A 20,141-nucleotide genomic window follows, 5' to 3' on the forward strand; every position below is an offset into this window, starting at 1 on the left:
CCCCCCCCCCCCCCCCCCCGCTTCCCTCCCTCTCTCCAAAGCTTGCATATGCTTTGATGCCATAGGAGCATGGTATTTTCCTTATATAATTGGCTATATCCCGCTGTTGATTTTTACTCTGAACTTCTAAATTATTTAAATGGGGTCTTTCTAATATCGATTGATAGTAGGTTGTGATAGTAGGTTGTGATAGTAGGTAATGACTACAGATGCTCATTGGATCTGTGTCTGGGAAAATTTATATGCCTGTGTGTATCCCTTTCTCCCTATTTGTATTTATATATCCACACAGTCATAGAAACATTTACACTCGTATATAAACATATGCCCAGAAGTTTATGGTTTTCTTTCTTTGCTTGCTCCCCCTAAGCCAGATTTGTTTCTTGACTTTTGCTGAAATAATTTTTTCACCACAGTAAACTGAGGATTGTTTTTTGGTCATATACATGACAGAATTCACCATTGTCAATTTTTAACAAATTATCTTAGAGTTTTTTTACTTTGATAATAGTATTTTTCAGCATCATAACTGAGACATTTTGTTTTTGTTTTTGCTTTTTTGCCCTTCAAATGTTTGAAATATGTACTGGAGTTTCCTGATAGAAAAATAGCAGTGGATGTTTAAATGGATATATAAGGTTTTAATAATTTCAGAGTAGAAAATATTTTCGAATACAAGCAGCAATAATATGTCTTTGTTCACTATCCGTGTATTAACCCACTTAGCATTTGTGTATTGAAGACCTAATGGGCAAAAGATAACACTGCATTACGTCTGTTGGAGAATGATATATTATGGGATTAGCTGGTTTTAACACCACTGAAAGAAAGAAGGTGGGACAGTGGGATTCCTCCCACCCTTTTCCTGTTTTAAACAGCTTTATTGAGATATATTCACTTACCATACATTCTACCCATTTAAAATACTCACTGTATTTTAGTATATTTATGGTTAGGTGCAGTTACCACCATAGTCATTTTTGGAACATTTTTATCACCTCAAAAAGAAACTCCATGCCCTTTAGCTGTCACTCTAAGCCCCATCCTCCCTAAGACAGCTACTAAACTACTTTTTATCTTTGCAGATTTCCCTCTTCTCAGCATTTCATCTGAATGGAATAATAATATTTGGTCTTTTATGACTGGCTCCTGCAACTTAGCTTAGTGCTTTTTGTGTTCATTCACGTTGCAGTATGTATCCGTGGTTCATTCCTTTTTATGGCCAAATAAAATTTCATTATATTAATATACTGAATTTTGTTTATCCATTTGTCAGTTGATGGAGGGATAGTGTTTTATGAAATGAGATTTTAAATCTCCTGATTTTTTACATCAATTGATGTTCAAAGGTCAACTTTTCCCAGTGACTCCCTTTCCATTATTTTGGATGTGTTTATTGTGAAGATTATATATTTCTTTGGCTATAACATTTTTCTCAAGTTTTTTTTTAGTTTAATCATCTTTAAATTGCCCAGCTTTTGGTCTTTTACCATGTTGCCTGCAGTTTCAACCAATGGCACCTGGCCTTTTAGGGAGTCCAACAAACCCATGCTCTTGTGAATCTCCTTTCTCAGTCATAAGATCTAATCTGAATTTTTCATAATCTGTTTTTTGTTGAAGAGACACCAAGAAATTTCAGAACACATGAAGTACAACAAAATGATCATTTTTTACCAGCTTGCATGACATTAAAAACAATTAGACAAATGTAAGGACCTGTTTTGAATGGTTACTTTTTGATTTTCTAGTTTTTACCATCAAATAAGAGACATACTTTTAGGTATAATTTTCCATTATATGAATATTTAAATAGACTTTTTTTTTAAGGAGACAGAATAACCTTATTGTTTCTTATTTGCTACTGTTACTATTACATTAGGAGCAGTGACATTTACACTGCGCTTTAACATGCTTGTGTGGACCCTTAACATTTATAATTAGCTTTGTAATCACTGATAATCATAGCACGTAAATTCTATGTGCATTGTTCATTCAAACTCAGATTTATATATTTCTTTGTATAAATGCAGAAAACATAACCACCTTACTAAAACTATAGATTTATATTAATAGCCCGTGGTCAGAATTAGTTAGACTTTTTAGGTTGTTAATAAAGCTTTTTTGTGGGATGTTTAAAACTGTAGATCTTTGACCCATGTTCTATGTCTTTCTGACTCAACATCTTCTTGTTTCCTTTTGATACTTGGTTGCAAAACTCTTCAGTACAACAGGTGGATATTCGTTTATATTCATCATAGATGAATTTTGTAATCAAGTACAAATGAAATTCACATGCAGTCATGCAGTTCATGCTGGTCTTAAGTAAGCCTACTAATTGTCCACTGTGCAAAAAAAAAAAAAAATGCAGAATTTTTTCACTCAAGCTGCATTGTGACTTGGACAGTTAGAAAGTTGATTTCTTCTACCAAGGCAGTGTTATATAGATTCAAGTCAGTTAGTTTTACATATTAGCATATGAAAACAGGAGGGAAAAACTGTCCTGAAAATTATACCGGGAGATATTTGCTGACTTAGTCACCATTAGTGTCAAGTGAGGTCTTTAGAGTCTTGGTGGCAGTGTGAAGTACAGTACTGTCTTAGTATATCATACAGGACTTATATAAAAGTGCTTTTTTCATCTTTTTTATCTTGTTTACAAGATCACTGTCTACGTCTACAATGCTTGCAAGCCATTATTTTGTTTATTGCAATGTATGCTATGGCAAACTTGGAATAATTCGCTTTCAGATTTATTACAGATAATTTGCTATTCCACATTTTCCTCTACTAGGGTAGAAGTCGTGTGTGTGTGTGTGTGTGTGTGAGAGAGAGAGAGAGAGAGAGAGAGAGAGAGAGAGAGAGGAAGGTCTCACTCTTTCACCCAGGCTGGGAGTGCAATGGTGTGATCATGGCTTACTACATCCTTGATCTCAGAGGCTCAAGCAATCCTCCGACCTCAGCCTCCCGAGTAGCTAGGACCACAGGCACATGCTACCATGCCTGGCTAATTTTTTGTATTTTTATAGAGATAAGATTTCACCATGTTGTCCAGGCTGGTCTCAAACTCTTTGGCTGAAGCTATCTGCTCGCTTCGACCTCCCAGATTGCTGGGATTACAGGCATGAGCCACTATTCCCAGCTAGGATAGAAATGTATTCGAAGAACAAATGTTCTTTTTTAAGCCAGCCACAGTGGTTCATGCATGTAATCCCAGCACTGTGGGAGGCATAGGCGGGTGATCACCTGAGGTCAAGGGTTTGAGAACAGCCTGGCCAACGTGGTGACACCCTATCTTTAGTAAAAATATCAGAACTAGTTGGCCATGATGGTGGGCACCTAAAATCCCAGCTACTCAGGAGGCTGAGGCAGGAGAATCTTTTGAACCTGGGAGGCGGAGGTTGCAGTGAGCTGAGATCATGCCATTGCACTCTAGCCTGGGCAGCAAGAGCAAAACTCTGTCTCAAAAAGAAAAAGAAAAAATTCTTTTTCCTCTGCCATTAGAGCCTTTTATTAATTATTGTGATGCATTTTCTTTTACCACTGTACGTACCTGGCTAATTTTTGTATTTTTTGTAGAGATGGGGCTTTGCCCTGTTGACCAGGCTGGTCTCAAACACCTGGGCTAAAGCCATCCTCCTGCCTCGGCCTCCCAAAGTGCTGGGATTACAGGCTTAAGCCACTAAACCTGAGTGGATACTTAAATTAATGATTAGCTTTTTCTATAAATTAATATTAATGTAGGCCATGTATTTAAGTATTAAGCATTTTAAAATATTTAAAATTTCATAATTCATATTGTAAATCTTGCTATACTCTCCAGAAATTAAAAAGGGGAAAGAATAGTTAAAAAGGTTTTTATGCCAGGCGCAGTGACTCATGCCTGTAATCCCAGCACTTTGGGAGGTTGAGGTAGGCAAATCGCTTGAGCTTAGGAGTTCGAGACCAATCTGGTCAACATGGTGAAACCCCATCTCTACTAAAAATGCAAACATTAGCCAGATGTGGTGGCATGTACCAGTAGTCCCAGCTACTTGGGAGGCTGAGGTAGGGAGGATCGCTTGAGCCCAAGAGGAAGAGGTTGCAGTGAACCATCATTATGCCAGTGCACTCCAGCATGGGTGACAGAGCAAGATCCTGTCTCAAAAATAAAAGAATTTTTTTTTTTTTTAGTTTATATAGGAGATTAGCCAAGGTTGATGGACACATGAAGGGAGCTCCTTGTGAATAGCTTTTTTGGTTTTGTGTGTGTGTGGAACACCAAAGCCCAGAAAGGAAATCAGTTTTTTCCACTCTTATTGTGATTGGTCCTTCGGAATATGTGTTTTATGTTTCTGTTTGCCTGAAAGGCTGTATTTTGCCTTTTAAAATTTTGTGTCAGATAACTAGGGTAAGTGTTCCCAAACAAAAAATAGCTAATAGGAGTTTTATTAATTAGCCTTGTGTATAGTTCTTTTGTGAAGTACCCTATATATTAACTGAAACAATTTGTGCTTTCCTGAGAAATATTATTTGATGAGAAGATTGGTGTTCAATTCACATAAACTTGCAGAGTTCAAACCAACTATAAGTATTGTAAAGCTAAAGAGACCTCAGCTTTAGTGATAAAAGAACCTATCCTCTGTGTTTGAGCTTTGGAACTCATTCAAAATACTTTCAGATGTACTTTTATTTAATATTCAGATATAAAAGTGTTACCAAACATTGATTAATTTTTTACTAAATTATTCTGTTTTATATATTTTAGATGTACTTTTGAATATGAATATTTATAATTTACTTATTTTTATTGTAAGTTTTCTTCAGTTTTCTATAGGTAATGAAAATAAACTGAGTCATAATTGGGAGATTTGTCTTCTCCACCACTAGATGATTTAAGAGCCATGTAAAACACATAAACGTTTCTGAACCGTAATAGTAAAACAGAAATAATAATCTGTGTGCCTACCTTAGAGGATTATAGTATGAGTAATATGGTATTATGTATGTCAAAGTGTTCATTTATTTATTAAGACTAAATATGTGTTAAGCAATTTGCAAGGTGTTGGAGTAAAACAATACGTTGGGAAGAATCATAAGAGATAAAACAATCATTTAAATATAATATGTGGAAACTTTCTTGTGCCCATTAATGATTGTCATTTATTGAGCTTTTCCTGTTGCCAGACAGGTTAACACTTACTTTATGTTCATTATTTCATTTGAGTGTTTTGCCGCTGTTGTAGTGTCATTGTTACTATCATTTTACAGATGAGGAAATGGGCTCAGAGAATCATGTATTTTTGGATTGCCTTTTGAGCATCTGTTATTTGCCAGTATACTCTGAAAGCCCAACAGACATGTCTGTCCCTCCCTTCATGGAACTTAAATTCTAGAGGGGAAAACAGACCCATATCAGATAATCACACAAATAAATATAATATTCACAACCTGTACTAAGTACTCTGACAGATCCATTATGACACAGAAGTCTAATGGGGAACTAGTCTTGAATAGGAGACAGGGAAGCGGCCTTAGGGAATGAGTAATACTTGAAATCTGAAGAATGGGTAGGAGTTAACAATTTAAGCGGGTCCAGAGCATGGTATTAGAGAAATAGGCATTGAGAATTTGGATAACAGAGGAGTCCGCTGTGTCTAACCAAGGAGGATGGACAGCCACTGTTTTTACTCTAGTAGGCAGAATCTGACAAGAGGGTGAAAATAACCTCAGTCAAGCAAATGTAATACAAAATGATCAACCGTGTGGATCTCTTAAAAGACAGAATGTTCTTAGAGGTGGGGAGAGAAGAGAAATGTGAAAGTTAATTAGGGGACAGTTTGAATCGTCTAGAAAAAAAACTTTCGGAATTATGGTAGTAACAGTAAGAGTAGAAGACAAGAAAGGAAGGGATAGATAAGTTCTGTAGGAAGGCAGAATATCAGTGAAAACTGTGCCCATGACTGTGAATGGAATCGTAACTCAAGATTCTTAGCTCGACATGATGTGCATGCCTGTAGTCCCAGCTACTCGGGAGGCTGAGGTGGGAGGATTGCTTGAACCTGAAAGGTCGAGGCTGCAATGAGCCATGATCTCATCACTGTACTACGGCGTGGGTGACAGAGCTAGACTCCGTCTCTGGAGGAGGGCGGGGGTGAGACGATTCCTAGTCAGTGGGCTGGAGAGCTGGTTCTGATTTCTAGATCTGTGACTTTGCTAGTTGAGTGACTTTAGGTAACATGGTAAATTATCTCTACCTCAGTTTCCTCTCTGTGAAATAAAAGTAATGATAGTAACAACTTTATGCTATTTCCTGAGAACTAAGAAGGCTTATGTTTGTAAACTCTGTAGCACAATGTCTGGAAAATGGCACATATTCAATAAATCTAGCTATTATTAATTATAACAGGTAATAATTTACTATTGTAAATAAATTAAAATCCTGAGGTTTGGTAGAGGAAAGGACAGGAATAATGAGGAGGAATCGTTCTTCAGTCTATGTAAGGGTTTCCTTTATGTTCTTGGTTAGGGTCTCTCCTCTAAACCCACTGCCCCGTAATCCCAAACTATCAAATCCTTGAGCACAGGGACACGGCTATCCACTTCCCACCACTTAAGAGGCAGTGCCTGGCTCCAAAGTGATGGTTTTTGCTTAGTGATGCTATTTGAAGCTGTAGGAGGGCATGAAATTGCCAAATTAAAGAATGAAGAGCTTGGCCATGGGAAACACCTGTATTTATTTACAGTGGAGAGAGAGAGAGAGAGAGAGAGAGGAGAGAGTAGTTGCTGCCAGAAAAACTAGGATAATCAGTCTCTACAGCCCAGGAATGAAGGAGAGTTAGTGCTGCAAGCTGCATCAAAGTCTGGGAGGACAAGGAGACTAGAAAAAAGGACCAGATGGGATGAGAACATTGCCTCTCAGAGAGAGTTTCAGGCACGTGTAGGGCAGAACCCAGATTGTGGAGTTAAAATGTAGGTGGTGGTGAGGAAGTGGAAGCACTTGTTGCTGGGTGCATGGATTTCTCTTTCAGGAAGTCAATGGTAAAGGTAAGCAGAAGGAATAATTACTTTTAGTAGCTTGCAGACTTAAGAAAATTTATGGTTGTTGTTATGATTGTTCTTGTGGAGTATGCTGAGCATGTTCACTGCTGCCTCCTTTCAGCCCATGTCTGAGTGCCTCCAACCCTCTTTTGCACACTCAGACCAAGACCAAGCTGTATGTGGTGCATTCTGTGAACTACAAACTTTGAAAATGCAGGTATGAAGAAAAGAGTAGACAGTTTCTAATAACGGAAATTGAGGAAAGAGTTACAGGGCACCCTGGCACCTTTGTTAGGCTGGGTACTGCAGGCCTACTTTACCCAGACCCGAATACTAATCTCTGCGTAGATAGGTGGGAACAGTCTGACAGTTTGCTCTTTTCTGCATACCTGCATTTTCAAAGTGTATAGTTCACAGAATGTAACACATGCAGCTTGGTCTTGTCCCGAGTGCCCAGAAGAGGGTTGGAGGCACTCAGACATTAGCTGAATGGAGGCAGCAGTGAACATGCTCACAAGAATGAAATAGTCTTTATTTTGACTCTTCCCGACTGTCTCCTTGTAATGCACATACATTTTGATGTTTAACTGGCTTTGATAGTTTTATGATAATTTATGTTTTTGCATGTGGGTGAGTTGGCCAGTGATCACATTGGTTCTTTTTTGTTGTGAATAAATAGTATGTCAAAGTTTTATGCTGTTTCAAAAATGTTATTTAGAATAAAATTTCCTTTGAAGCCACAATAGTCTCTTACTCAAAATATTTATTTAGACCATATTGTTTAAATACATATAATTCCCTTAAGGGACAACTGTAGTCTATATAAATCTGAATTTAAAACAAATAGACCTTCTGGAATTCATAGAAATACAAAATGGATATTCTAGTGCTTAAGTGTTTATATACAAAAGGAGTTGAGGTGCTCCAGTGTTTGTATGTTTAGGTACAAAAAGAATAGAATTTGTAAAAAGAAATGATGATCTAAAAAGTTGAATTCCTAAATGACCAGATGTATAAAGTTATTTAGTAAGACAAAATATTTGAACATAAGCTAGTTCAGAGTAAGTGAATGAATGATTCAACCAGTAAAAAAAATAAATAGACATAAAAATAAAACAAATACACAGTCTCTTAATTTGCTCTGGTCTTGAATATGGCTGTAATTAAAGTTGATGAAAGTATGCTTTAAAGACAATACAAAATTAGGATATTTTTATAAAATAAATATTATCAAATTAATGATTTAAGTATTTATGTCTTGTATGCTGGAGTTTATATTAACTGTCCTTGAAATATCATCTCATTTTATTGGCCCTACCTTGATTTTGGTAAAACAGAGGTATTTTTTAAAAAGCATTTAAGCATTTATGAAAGCGTTTATTATTGCATTTCATTTGACATTAAAACAGTTCCCATATCTGAATTTATAATTAGATAATTTGTAAAGTTCCTTGTTTTTAGTGGAAATGCTGTCCTCGAAGCTCTTTTTATTTTGGTCGCAGTACAATGTAGTTGTAAGTTCATGAACTAATGAACATGTATTTAAATAAACTGTTTCTAGCTTGGGATGTTCTGGTATTTCTCAGTCAATAAATTATTGAAATTGAAATAAGAACTTTTTTTTCTCGAGACAGAGTCTCGCCCTGTCACCCAGGCTGGAGTGCAGTGATGCGATCTCAGCTCATTGCAACCTCCGCCTCCTGGGTTCAAACTACTCTCCTGCTTCAGCCTCCCGAGTAGCTGGGACTGGAAGAAATATTTCTCCTTATAGTCTACAAATTTCTTTAATCACTTCTACATACAACAAAGTTTACAGCCTAGTTGCAATTGGACCATATGTGGAAGAGAGATTCTTAAATATCAGGGAGATTATACAATTAAATATTTCCCTAGTGTTAAATAGAAGCACACATTAAGGATGCGGGTAAAGTATGAACTGAGTCTACAGTGAGGACTCCAACATCTGAAACCAAATAGGAGTCCATAGATTTAATGTTAATTAATTGGAGAGAAGTACTTTACACTTGCCTGATCCAAAGCACAGGGAATGGTAGAAGCCTGCTCAGTCTTATTCTCTGTAAATGGAATTTGTCCCAATCACGTTAACAATATCTAAAATACTGCCTGTTACAAATGAGACAGTTTATATAAAAATCCAAATGGTTCCAGAAATATGAGCATCTGGAGCTGTTAAGTGAGCATGGCTTTCAGGCACAGAGCTGCAGTTTCGGATATCCCCATGCCCACCCCTCCACCCCAGAATCAGTAATCATTGATTGCATCTAAATCTGCAGAGAGATCTTTTCCTGGCAGTTCAAGTAGTTACAGTAGATTGTTAATCTGCAAATGATCAGACTAAATCCCTTCTGTCTTCAGAATTTCCATGAAAATTAGAATTAACTGTATGAGATAAATTTATTAACCGTAGTCTGAGAGCATAGGTCAGCTTCAGCACAATTCTTAAACATAGATTTTTATTCATAAAAAGTTATACTCCATTTATGCTAATTTAACTATGGATTCACTTTATAATATTAACTGGTGAGATGGTTTTTTTAAAGTAGTTATAAGGAAATGAAAGATTTTCAGTGTGTTTTTCGGCTTTCTACAATACAGTTGTACTATTCCAGATATAAAATGTTCACATAAATAATTTTTTGTTTCATGTCGGATCTAAAACCAAAATTTAAACTTTCTTATGTCACTGTTGAAATAGGAGGCTTGTTTTGTATTTTTCAAAACAGGAACGAAAAAAGAATTAATAAAGAAAAAATACTCAAAGAATTGGGATGTGATAAACAGTAACAGAAATACATCAGGTCTTACAGAGCACAGGAGTGTCTTTAAAATATATTTGAAAGTTCAGCACAACATTTAATTGAAATTCAGCAGAAGAAAAGTAATATTCTAATAATAATATTTGTGTGCCATATTTTTATTTCACGAACATTTCACTTGAATATTAATTTGTTACAATGTATTTTTTGCTTTATTGACAAGTGGATAAGTTTAAGTGGAAATATATATTAGCAGCAATCTGCTTTTTTCTCTTTTGGATTTGTGATGTTATAAATCCAATATCTTACAGAATATGTAAGCCTTTATTTTTATTCAAATTTTCTAACTTAAAGGTTACTATGAATGGCCTAAAACATTATATTAGCAAATGAGCTCTGTTTGTTTTATTTACCTGTTTTTGTAAGAGATTTTGGTGATATCTAAATTTATTTTTAAAATTATCTAGGCCCCTACCATCATAAAGGCTTTAAAAATGGAAGTGGGCATTATTTATTAAAATGGTGAAAAGAGTATAGTATCTTTGAACAGATGCTGATCTTTTTTTCCTTCTTTATTTTTCAGGCCATCCGTTGCACACTGGTAAACTGCACGTGTGAATGTTTTCAGCCAGGGAAGATTAACCTGAGGACTTGTGATCAGTGTAAACATGGCTGGGTGGCACATGGTGAGGAAAATCTGGGCTTTTCTTCCCATTCTTATTATGTTCCCGTGTGTGTGTGTGTGTGTGTGTGTGTGTGTGTGTGTGTGTGTGTGTGTGTTGAGCAGTCACTGGAATGTGTGTGTGTGTGTGTTAGAGCAGTCACTGGAATGCGTGTGTGTGTGTGTGTGTGTGTGTGTTTAGAGCAGTCACTGGAGTGCGTGTGTGTGTGTTAGAGCAGTCACTGGAGTGTGTGTGTGTGTGTGTGTGTGTGTGTGTGTGTGTGTGTGTGTGTGTGTTAGAGCAGTCACTGGCCTGGAGAAGAGAGAGAGGTCAGCTGTGCTCCAAGTGTTAGTTAAGATTCAGCTTGTGGCTCACAAACAGAATATTCTCAGCTCCAAAAAGCAGTGCTAGGCAAGAGCTCTCAGCAGAAGGCCGAGATGTTTATAGGACATTTGGGCTGTGGGGTTCTTACTGAACATAGGCGCAGCCAGCAAGCACCAGGCCTGATGGAAACTCAAACATACCACAGTTGGCTTTTCAGGTCCTGGACCTCAGAGGGAAGCTGACAAATCCTCCTTGCTTGAGAACTCCTCGATGACTGCCCACCCTTGTCATATGTGCTAGGGGCTGAGTTTATCCTTCTAGATGTTAAATGTTGTATGGTCTAAGGTGGATGAGAGAGTGAACATTATCTGGCTGGTATCTGAAAATTTAACCTGTAAATGTTCCCTTTCAGTGTGCGTGGGGATTGGAGGTAGTTGACATAGGTAGAGTGTGAGCTCTGTGTAGGTGTGTGCTGGGGTGGGGAGACCCCATGCAAAGGATGTGAGTGTCGAGGCTTTTTGCTAGGTGCACAGAGCCGTTCTGTCAATGTGCCTTGACTGAGCATTCAGCATATTCTTGCGTATGGTTTATGTTTATTCTGTTTAAGCAAAAGGAGACTTAGAAATAAGCAGATTTTTTTCCCCACCACCCAGACTGTAGAATTTAAAAAGATAGATAGTGTTTATAAAAAGAAATCCTGGCTTGAGATTTTTTTGAGAGCCCTGGGTATTGGCTCTTAAGTGGACATATTCTTCATTCCCAAGCAGTGCCAAACATCCAGTGGGTTGTATTTTTATAAATGTCATGTTATTCTACCAAGATCTGAGGTAACAACACTGGGCCATGCCTTGAAATGCTTTTAATATATCATGTACCTTGCTAGTGAGGGCGTGTGTGATGGAGTTGCGGGGACGTTTCAGTCATGTTTCTGTGTGTGAGAGAGTAGCCTGAAGAATACCTGGGAAGGAGTATGTGGTCCTGTAATCCTTCATGTCCCCAGAGATGAAATGCTTTCCTGCCTTATTAACAGCAAGGCCCAAATCAGTAAGAATTCTCAATCCAGTCTTGAACAACAGATGAGCTGCTGTTACTTCTGCAGTCTCTATGATATTACATTAAATGATTTTGTCTCTCTTCCTGTATTGGTTTGCTAGGGCTGCCATAACAAATACTACAGTCTGGGTTGCTTAGACAGCAGAAATTTATATCCTCCAAGCTCTGGAGGCTAGAATTCCAAGATCAAAGTGTTGGCAGGGCTGGTTTCATTCTGAGGCCTCTCCTGGTTTGTAGATGGCTACCCTCACATGGTCTCTTTTCTGTGGGTGAATGCCCTGGTATCTGCAACCTCCACCTCCTGGGTTTGAGCAATTCTCCTTCCTCAGCCTTCTCAGTATCTGGGATTATAGGCATGTGCCACCATGCCTGGCTACGTTTTATATTTTTAGTAGAGACGGGATTTCACCAGGTTGGCCAGGATGGTCTCGAACTCCTGACCTTGTGATCCGCCTACCTCGGCCTCCCAGAGTGCTGGGATTACAGGTGTGAATCACTGTGCCCAGCCCCTGGTGTCGTCTTGTGCATCCAAATTTCCTCTTCTAAGGACACCGGTCAGATTGATTAGGGCCCACCTTAAGGGTCTCATTTTAACTTAATCACCTCTTTAAAGACCCTATATTTAAAAATAATCACATTCTGAGATAGTAGGGGTTATGATTTCAACTTAGGAATTTTGGGGGAACACAGTTAAGCAAACCATAACATTTCCAAAATATCCTTTTTTCTCTGAAGAATTACTGATTTTGCTAGGTAATAGGTATAGAGCTTATGTACTAAACCCATCAAGAATCTAAGAGCATTGGAGGCAGTATGGATGTAGACTGTTCTGAGGTGAAATCCTGGCTCTGCCACTTTATGACATGTTAATATCTTTGGACTTCAGTTTTCTTGTCTGTAAAATAGGATTAATAGTACCTATTTTACAGTCATATTTTGAAAAGTAAAGAGAAAATATTGAAGCCTTTCTAAATAATACATGTTAAAAGTAAAATGGACCATAGATGAGCACTAAAGGGGAGGCCAGTCATTAAACAAAGGGCATTTCATTCATTGACTCTCATTTTGGCCAAAGCCATCATGTATTGTCATTATCTATCTACTGTGGTAGCCTGTAAGTATAAAAGTTAAGGGTGTCACCAGAGTTTGTTTTATCTATCAGTGTCCATGTACATATTACGTTAGCAGTGTAAAGGGAAAAGCAATGTTTTTTGCTTCTTGAACAACATAAATTATTCCTGGCCAGTGATTGTTTCAAAGACTTTCTGAAGAATGTCATTTTTCACCCAAGCTGAATAGGATGTTTCTGTTACACCAGACTGTGCTTTTCCTACTGTATCATTAAAAATTCTAGGTTTCTGGGATATTAATTTTCGTGTTTCTCAGGCCTTAGCAAAATGAATTCTCATTCTTTCCCTTAACAATTATCACCTTGACCTGTCTTTTCCCACAACAGGGAGGTATCTGTATACAGCTCAAAATACATACACCCAGGCATGCGAATCCCACACTCTCCCCATTCAAGAGGGCAAATAAAGCTGTGAGGGGTTGGCCTCTAGCCTTGGAGTTGGCATTGGGATGAGAGCACCCACTCTTTTTGCCCCTAGCATTACAACTAATTGCTTCATTCCCTCCCTCTGCACAGAAACCCTGAAATCATGTCTCCAATTACTTCTGCTCAGAGGTGAAACACAGCATTCTTTCTGGCTGCCTTATACCATGCAGTGTCCTGTGTGTGGGGCAAGGAGGAAGTGAGTTGGGTTTTGTAGTGTGTGATTTTCCTCTGAAAATGCATGAAACAGCAACAAGACTACCAAGATACATTGCCTGGAATGGTTTCATGGTAGTGCCGAATTCATTCTACCTGTTATTGTGTCAATAAAAAAAAATGTTAATATCTGCTGCTAAAAAATAACCAAATGCCAAAATCATGTATTCTCTTTAAAATGAAGAATTTTTAGAAATTTGTTGACCTCCTTTCTTGAATTAATATCCTCCTATTTTTCCCCTTGTTAATAGCAATTTCAGCTTGTTCCCAAGATGTTGGATTTCATGGCCCATTATATACCATATATATGCACATATGTGTGTCTCTATATGTGTACACACACATAAACACACACTCTGTTGACTTACAGATTGCTTCTTAAACCTGCTTGAGTTTTTGAAATTAGCTACTTTACAGAAATCTTTAGAAATGTGTTAAAAAAATATTAAAGGCCAGGCATGGTGTGTCATACCTGTAATCCCAGCACTTTGTGAGGATGAGGCAGGTGGATCGTTTGAGCCCAGGAGTTCAAGACCAACCTGGATAACATGGCAAAAATCTTGTCTCTAGAAAAAGTACAAAAACTAGCCTGGTGTGGTTGCATGCACCCACAATCCCAGTTACTTTGGAGGCAGTGGCAGCGGGCTGGGGGTCGGGGTGTGATTGAGCCCAGGAGGTCGAGGCTGTAGTGAGCTGAGATCATGCTACCGCATTCCAGTCTGGGTGACACAGTGAGAGTCTGTCTCAAAAATAAATAAATAAAAAATAAAGAGTGATTAATTCATTATATTGCTGGGTTTTGAAATTATTGGTACTAAGAGGGCTGTGTTACTTTTCACAAAATATTTCCTTAAAATCCTTAGCATTATTGAATTAAGGGGGAAAGGAATCTCAGCAGTTCTGAATATCAGTAGGCATTTCCCACTAAATTAATAAAGGATTTCCTACATTACCACCACCCTGCCCCACATTAAGGAATCTTAGCTCTTTCACTCTGATAATAGAAAGCAGGGCTTACTAAATTTAACTTTACTTAAACTTTTTTTTTTTTTTTTTTTGTAAAAGATGGCCGTACCTACTCTGTAATAACTTAGTTGGTGGGCCAGAAATGGCTCAGGGTTTCTAATTTTGTTGTCTCTGTAAAAGGACTCCAGCTTACTGCCACTTAATTCACTGAAATACTGTAAGTAATATATATTTTTTGCTTTCCCTTATTCGCTTTGTCTTCTCTGTGTTTTTCCTTCTTCACCTCAAATGATCTGAGTGTGGCTTGAAAAACAACAACAACAACAACAGTTTTCTGGAAGTTCAACTCTTTTTGATTCAAAAGTGGCAAAATAAGATTGAGATATCAGGATAAGAGCAGTAATGGGTTCCCTTTTCTGGTGATGTAATTTTTTTTCCCCTTTTAACCATTTGCCTCCACTCTAGAGAAGTAATTTGACTATTCACAGAATTGAGACGTCAGCCAATTATTTTACAGAATCTTAAAAATTAGCTGGTACTACTAGAATACACCCAGCATTGGGTACAGGTGGAAGTGAGTCCTACTTAACTATTCTTCCTTGAAGAATATCTGCTTATAACGAGAAGCATTACCAATAGAAGTTTGCTGTCTTTATGAAAAACAGGAGGCATTATGTAAAGGCTGAGGACTGCTGCATGGACCCATTTTTATTGTTTTATTGCAAATTAGTTTTACTGTCCATAGTTCAGATGAAGACTTTATTTCTAAACCATTAAGATGAAGGCAAATAAAATAGTAAAAATAAGAAAGACAGTAAACTAAATTCTAAGGGATTTTAGGAAATATTTAATGATAATCTAATATAACTAGAAAATTGTTTTTATGCCATGATGGTGTATATTTGATTTGTCTGTTTGATAAAAGAGGTGGGCAGATTTTAGAAAGGTAATTCATTTAGAATTTTTTTTAAAAAACTAAATCAGTAACTTTTACTTCTGATGAAGCTCATTTGTTAAGACTATCTCTTTTTTGGGGAAAAAAAAATTAAAAACCAATTCCACTGTTTCCTAGGTATGTGAGGTGAGCATTTGGCAAGAATATGAGACTTGATGAATAAAAATTACATTTTATAGCTTAATGCACCCACAGTAGCTTTCTCTGTGCAAGTTATTTTCTTTCTTTTTTTTAACTTTGACTTTAAATGAAAGGATATGCCATTTTACCAAGCTGCATGAATGCCAGAATTTTCATTCACTTCTAAGAGATCTGAATGAATACCAGTGTTATTTCCTTTGGCCTAGGTCTGCCTGCAAGAATGCTTGTTGCACTGGAATTTTGAAACCTTTCCTTTATTATGTTCTGTAAATGTGATTTCCTTTTACTGCATGCAGTTCATTCGAGGAAAAGATAGTTTTACATTATTACTTTAATTATTTACTAATTAAGCCAGCTTTTTTCCTGCCTATATTTCATCCAAACTTCTCAGATTTTTTTAACGTAAAGTGAGCAGACCCGGTCTGCATCATCCAGATCATCCGTCAGTAGATATTTGTTAAACATATCTCATACATGAAGTATTGTGCCAGGTAGCCTTCAATTCTTCACCACAGGAAATGATGAGAAGCATAAAGTTAATTTAGTGTCATATACCAACCAGCCTTATGATTTAATGTACTGTAAGACTTAATATGCACATAACCCATTAATTTCAAACCTTTCTTTTTTTGTAATTCACTGGATGTAATTTTTTTTTTCTCAGCATCGTTGAATTTGAATTTTGAACTTGTACTTGATATGTCGTATCAGACCCAGGGGTCTGTCGTATAAATACCCAGGGGTATTTATAGAGACCCTCACCCCAACAGAAAATACCAAATTTTTCATTAAATCTGAATAGCAATAAACAATAAATGATTTTTAAATACAGATATTACCATGCAAATTGAGGTGAGAGTCCTGTATATTTATTTGCTAAACCTGGCAAGTCCATACCTAAAAGAAAACCTTATTCTGACTCAATTTACATAAATCCTAAATCAGGGATGTTGCTCATGAGCATCCTATAATCAAAAAGCTTTTGATTACATCAGTCCTACATTTAGAATCATGAGCTCTCAGTATTTTATTTACAAATTCCTCAAGTTTTTTGGAGGCATGGTACTTTGTAGGGATTCACAAGCAAGGCAGATGAAAACAAGTAATTTTTTATTTTTGTCCAATGAAAGGTCACATGTCTTTATTGTTTATCCCAGTCTATGTTCTTATAAATTGTCTAAATATCTGTGAAAATCATTTGTTCTCAACTGTTAACTCTCTAATATTCTCCCTGACTTGAGCCCCAAACCTAGCATAACTAAAATAGTCCAATAGTAACCTTGCCTTGCCAATTTCTTTTCTCCCCTAGTCTCCTCTCCTTCCTACTCCAAATAGAAAGTCCTTTATCATAAGAATAAAGCATGACATTTCTGTGATATCGTGCTCATTCTGAGTGACTCCACAACAGTGTCCATATGATAATTTGTAAATGTGTCAAGATAAAGAGAGGAAAATGAAAACAACTAAGTTTCCTCTGACAAAGGAAGAAAATGTTCCCAGAAAGCCCTGGCTTGGAGACTATCCCAACAAAAACAACATTTTCTTTCGTGGAAATTTTTTCCAAAGCGGTGTTTAGGGTTTGGTGAACAGTAGCACAGGTACTAATTTGAGTCCTCGGGGGAAGGGGAGTACATGCTAGCTTAGCAGTGGTAAAATGAGAACTTGAACCTTTGGGAAGATGTTTCTGGGGCTTTGTTCAGAAACACGAGGATAGAAACACTATAATAGTCTTCTTCCCTTGATGCACTAGTTTGGAAAAACTGGGAGCTGATACAGTTATCTGCTTAAAGAATTTGTCTTTCTAGTAGACTTAGTTTTTCCAGATTGTAAATACTGAAACCTGACTTTGCCTAGCTGCAAAATTTTCTTTTGGTTAGGGAAACGAGCCTCCTAGTTTTGGTGAGGCAGCTGGATTCTGGTCTCTCCATAAGCAAAGTCCTTGGACTTTTTTTTTTTTTTTCCTTTTAGAGAGCAAACACAAGGCCATTTTCCTGCCTGGCACAGGAGCCTTTTCTGGGCTTGACCTGAGGGCACCGTGCCCTTTTCTGCTTCTCTCCTTTACTCCCTGATCACTGCTGATAAGCTCTAAAGGGAGGACATCCTGACAAATGCAAAGGTTTGGTGCTTGATTAATGGCAGTAACTATTTTCTTATTGTGTCCCTGAGCAGCTTTTGATTTGTTTCTCAGCCTGCCCACCTTTCGGATGGTGCTTTGAACTCTTAAATTTTCTTTAAACATAGCACAAACAGTGCCTCCCCTTTAAAGTGCTGGGCTGTCTGCCTAATAGCTCCCCAGATTTTTTTTTTCCTAGCTCTATTTTATTCAGATGGAACATAAGGTGATAAGGTGAGGCTGGCAAGACCTGGCCTCAAGTGTAGTCTCTGCTGGTCTGCCGGCAAGTAGTTTCTTGGGAAGGTGTTGAGAGTGAAACACACACAGCTCTATCCCCAGGATATAAAAAACCTTCAGGTGAATGAATGGGAGGCAATGTACAAAGTAGGTAAGAATGTTTTTCTTGAATGAAACTGTTTACATTCACTTTGCAGCTCTATCACCTACTGTAGGTAGAACCTTGCCAACTGTATAATTTTTCTCTTCTGTCATCTGTGAAATGTGAATGATGAGCTCCTAGTTCCCAGTGTTAAGATGAGTTGAGATACTCCAGATGCCTTGTACATGGTAAACACTTAATAAATGTTAGTCTTTGTTATTGCTAAATTCCTACAAAAGTAAGAGTTCAACACTGAGGACATGATAGACATGTTTTAGCAAAGTTTAGGTGATTAAAATTTCGGTGTGGTGGGACCAGTGGTCAAATCCCTTCTCTGCCTTTTGTTGGTAATGCCTTCTCTAAGACACAGTTTTTTTAATGTAGAAATTCTGATAATAATAGCAAATATCTAAATATCACAGATTCATTTTGAGAGAGGATTAAATGAAAAACTAGGATTAGCCCAGTATTCTGACAGAACAGTTTTAGGAGCTGGTATTGTTATTACTAAGTCAATGAAATAATATTAAACATCAATATTAATGATAGTATCCGGTTTCTCTCTTAAGGTATGAATGTGGAATGGGATGGGATGAAATTACTTCTTTTTCCGTGGAAGATTATCTTCAGTATTCAGTGGCAGAGTTCACTGAAAACCAGAGTTCAAGAAAACCAGTTTTCTTGGCTGTCAGACCAAGTGTTCCCTAGGTGAAATTGTTTTCCCCGGCAAATCCAGTATAGTTCCATGCCTTCCATTTCCCCTAAAATGTTGTTTGAGCCCTTATTTGAACGCATAAGGAATATTTTATACCAAAAGTCATTTTGTGAAGTGCACCAGATAAAATAAATTGAAGTAATATTTACCTGTTAAAAATCCAAAAGTCACAAGTAGATGAATTTAGTTAAGATTAAGGCTACTTTTACCTATTTTCACACCTATCTTTTTGTATGTAAAGTACTTTGATGGGCTCACCACTTTTATCATTTTATTGCATTTTATTACATCATAAATTTTTATATCTTGCTAACGATCCTACAGGAAGCTTAATTGTTTATAGGAACATCTTAATTAACTGGAGCTCACCAGGTTAAGCAGAACACAAATTGAAGGGGTTATAAATGAAACACTAGGAGATTTGGCTGGGTCATAAGGACCCCAGATGCCTCAGCAATATCATGTTGATCCTTTCAACCAGTCTTCCTTCTCTCTTGTGTCATAAATGGTAACTTCTTCCAACTCCTCTCCCCTCTTTACTGAAGTGCGAAATTGCTTGATAAGTACAGTATTTTAAACAAGTCTGAATTGCATTCTGGGAGCCCTAAAATGCTATTTGTACATCCCATCCTTACCAGGTTTTGCTTTTGTAGGTGTTTATATATCTTCAAACGCTTCCTGAATTAATTTGTTACTAGTTAGCGTATACCCAAAGAATTGTATAAGAAGTACTTTAAGCAGTTATTACCACAACTGGATAGAGTTGTAACGAGCATTTGTTAAAAGGCCCAGTAGTGAGATTCCTCTCTCCTTTCAGCTGCTCCCTGGTACCCAGGGAAATCCCCACTTTAACCTCATGAGCCTCCTAGCCTTCTGTATAGTCGAGTGTCACTGTAAATTTGAATGCAACCCCATCTGTTTGAAAGTATAGTCTTGAGCCTTAGATTCTATTCACCAAGAAATGTAAAGGCAACTCTAGACCTGGCTGTCCGGTGAGGAAGCCACTGTTGTGGCTTTTGAGCACTTGAAATGTGGCTAGTCCAAATTGAGATGTATTGCAAGTATAAAGTGTACACAACATTTCGGAGCTGTCATCTTATTTAAAAAAAAGAACGTAAAATAGTCATTAGGAATTATTTTATTGTCTACATATTGATAATATTTTTGATGTGTCATGTCAAATATAGTTTTAAATAAATGTCACTTCATTTTTTACTCTTTTAGATGAAACCAGAAAAATTAAAATTACATATGTGGGCTTGAATTATATT

At 37.2% G+C, this 20,141-nt stretch overlaps 1 protein-coding gene across 8 annotated transcripts in view; it reads left to right on the forward strand.

The window, feature by feature from the left end:
• Positions 1 to 20,141, forward strand: part of BNC2 (basonuclin 2) — a 452,901-nt gene that overhangs the window by 278,054 nt on the left and 154,706 nt on the right. For 7 of the 8 annotated variants that reach the window (XM_032300129.1, XM_032300132.1, XM_032300125.1 and 4 more), the window contains one exon: positions 10,378 to 10,480. In XM_032300129.1, the coding sequence (XP_032156020.1) occupies positions 10,378 to 10,480 (103 nt within the window). Of the gene's footprint in view, positions 1 to 6,121; positions 7,024 to 10,377; positions 10,481 to 20,141 lie in introns of those variants that run through there. The other variant, XM_032300130.1, reaches the window with a different exon arrangement.

Source organism: Sapajus apella, unplaced genomic scaffold (genome assembly GCF_009761245.1).
Source record: "Sapajus apella isolate SASKATOON/1434 unplaced genomic scaffold, GSC_monkey_1.0 scaffold42, whole genome shotgun sequence".
Lineage (NCBI taxonomy): Eukaryota > Metazoa > Chordata > Mammalia > Primates > Cebidae > Sapajus > Sapajus apella.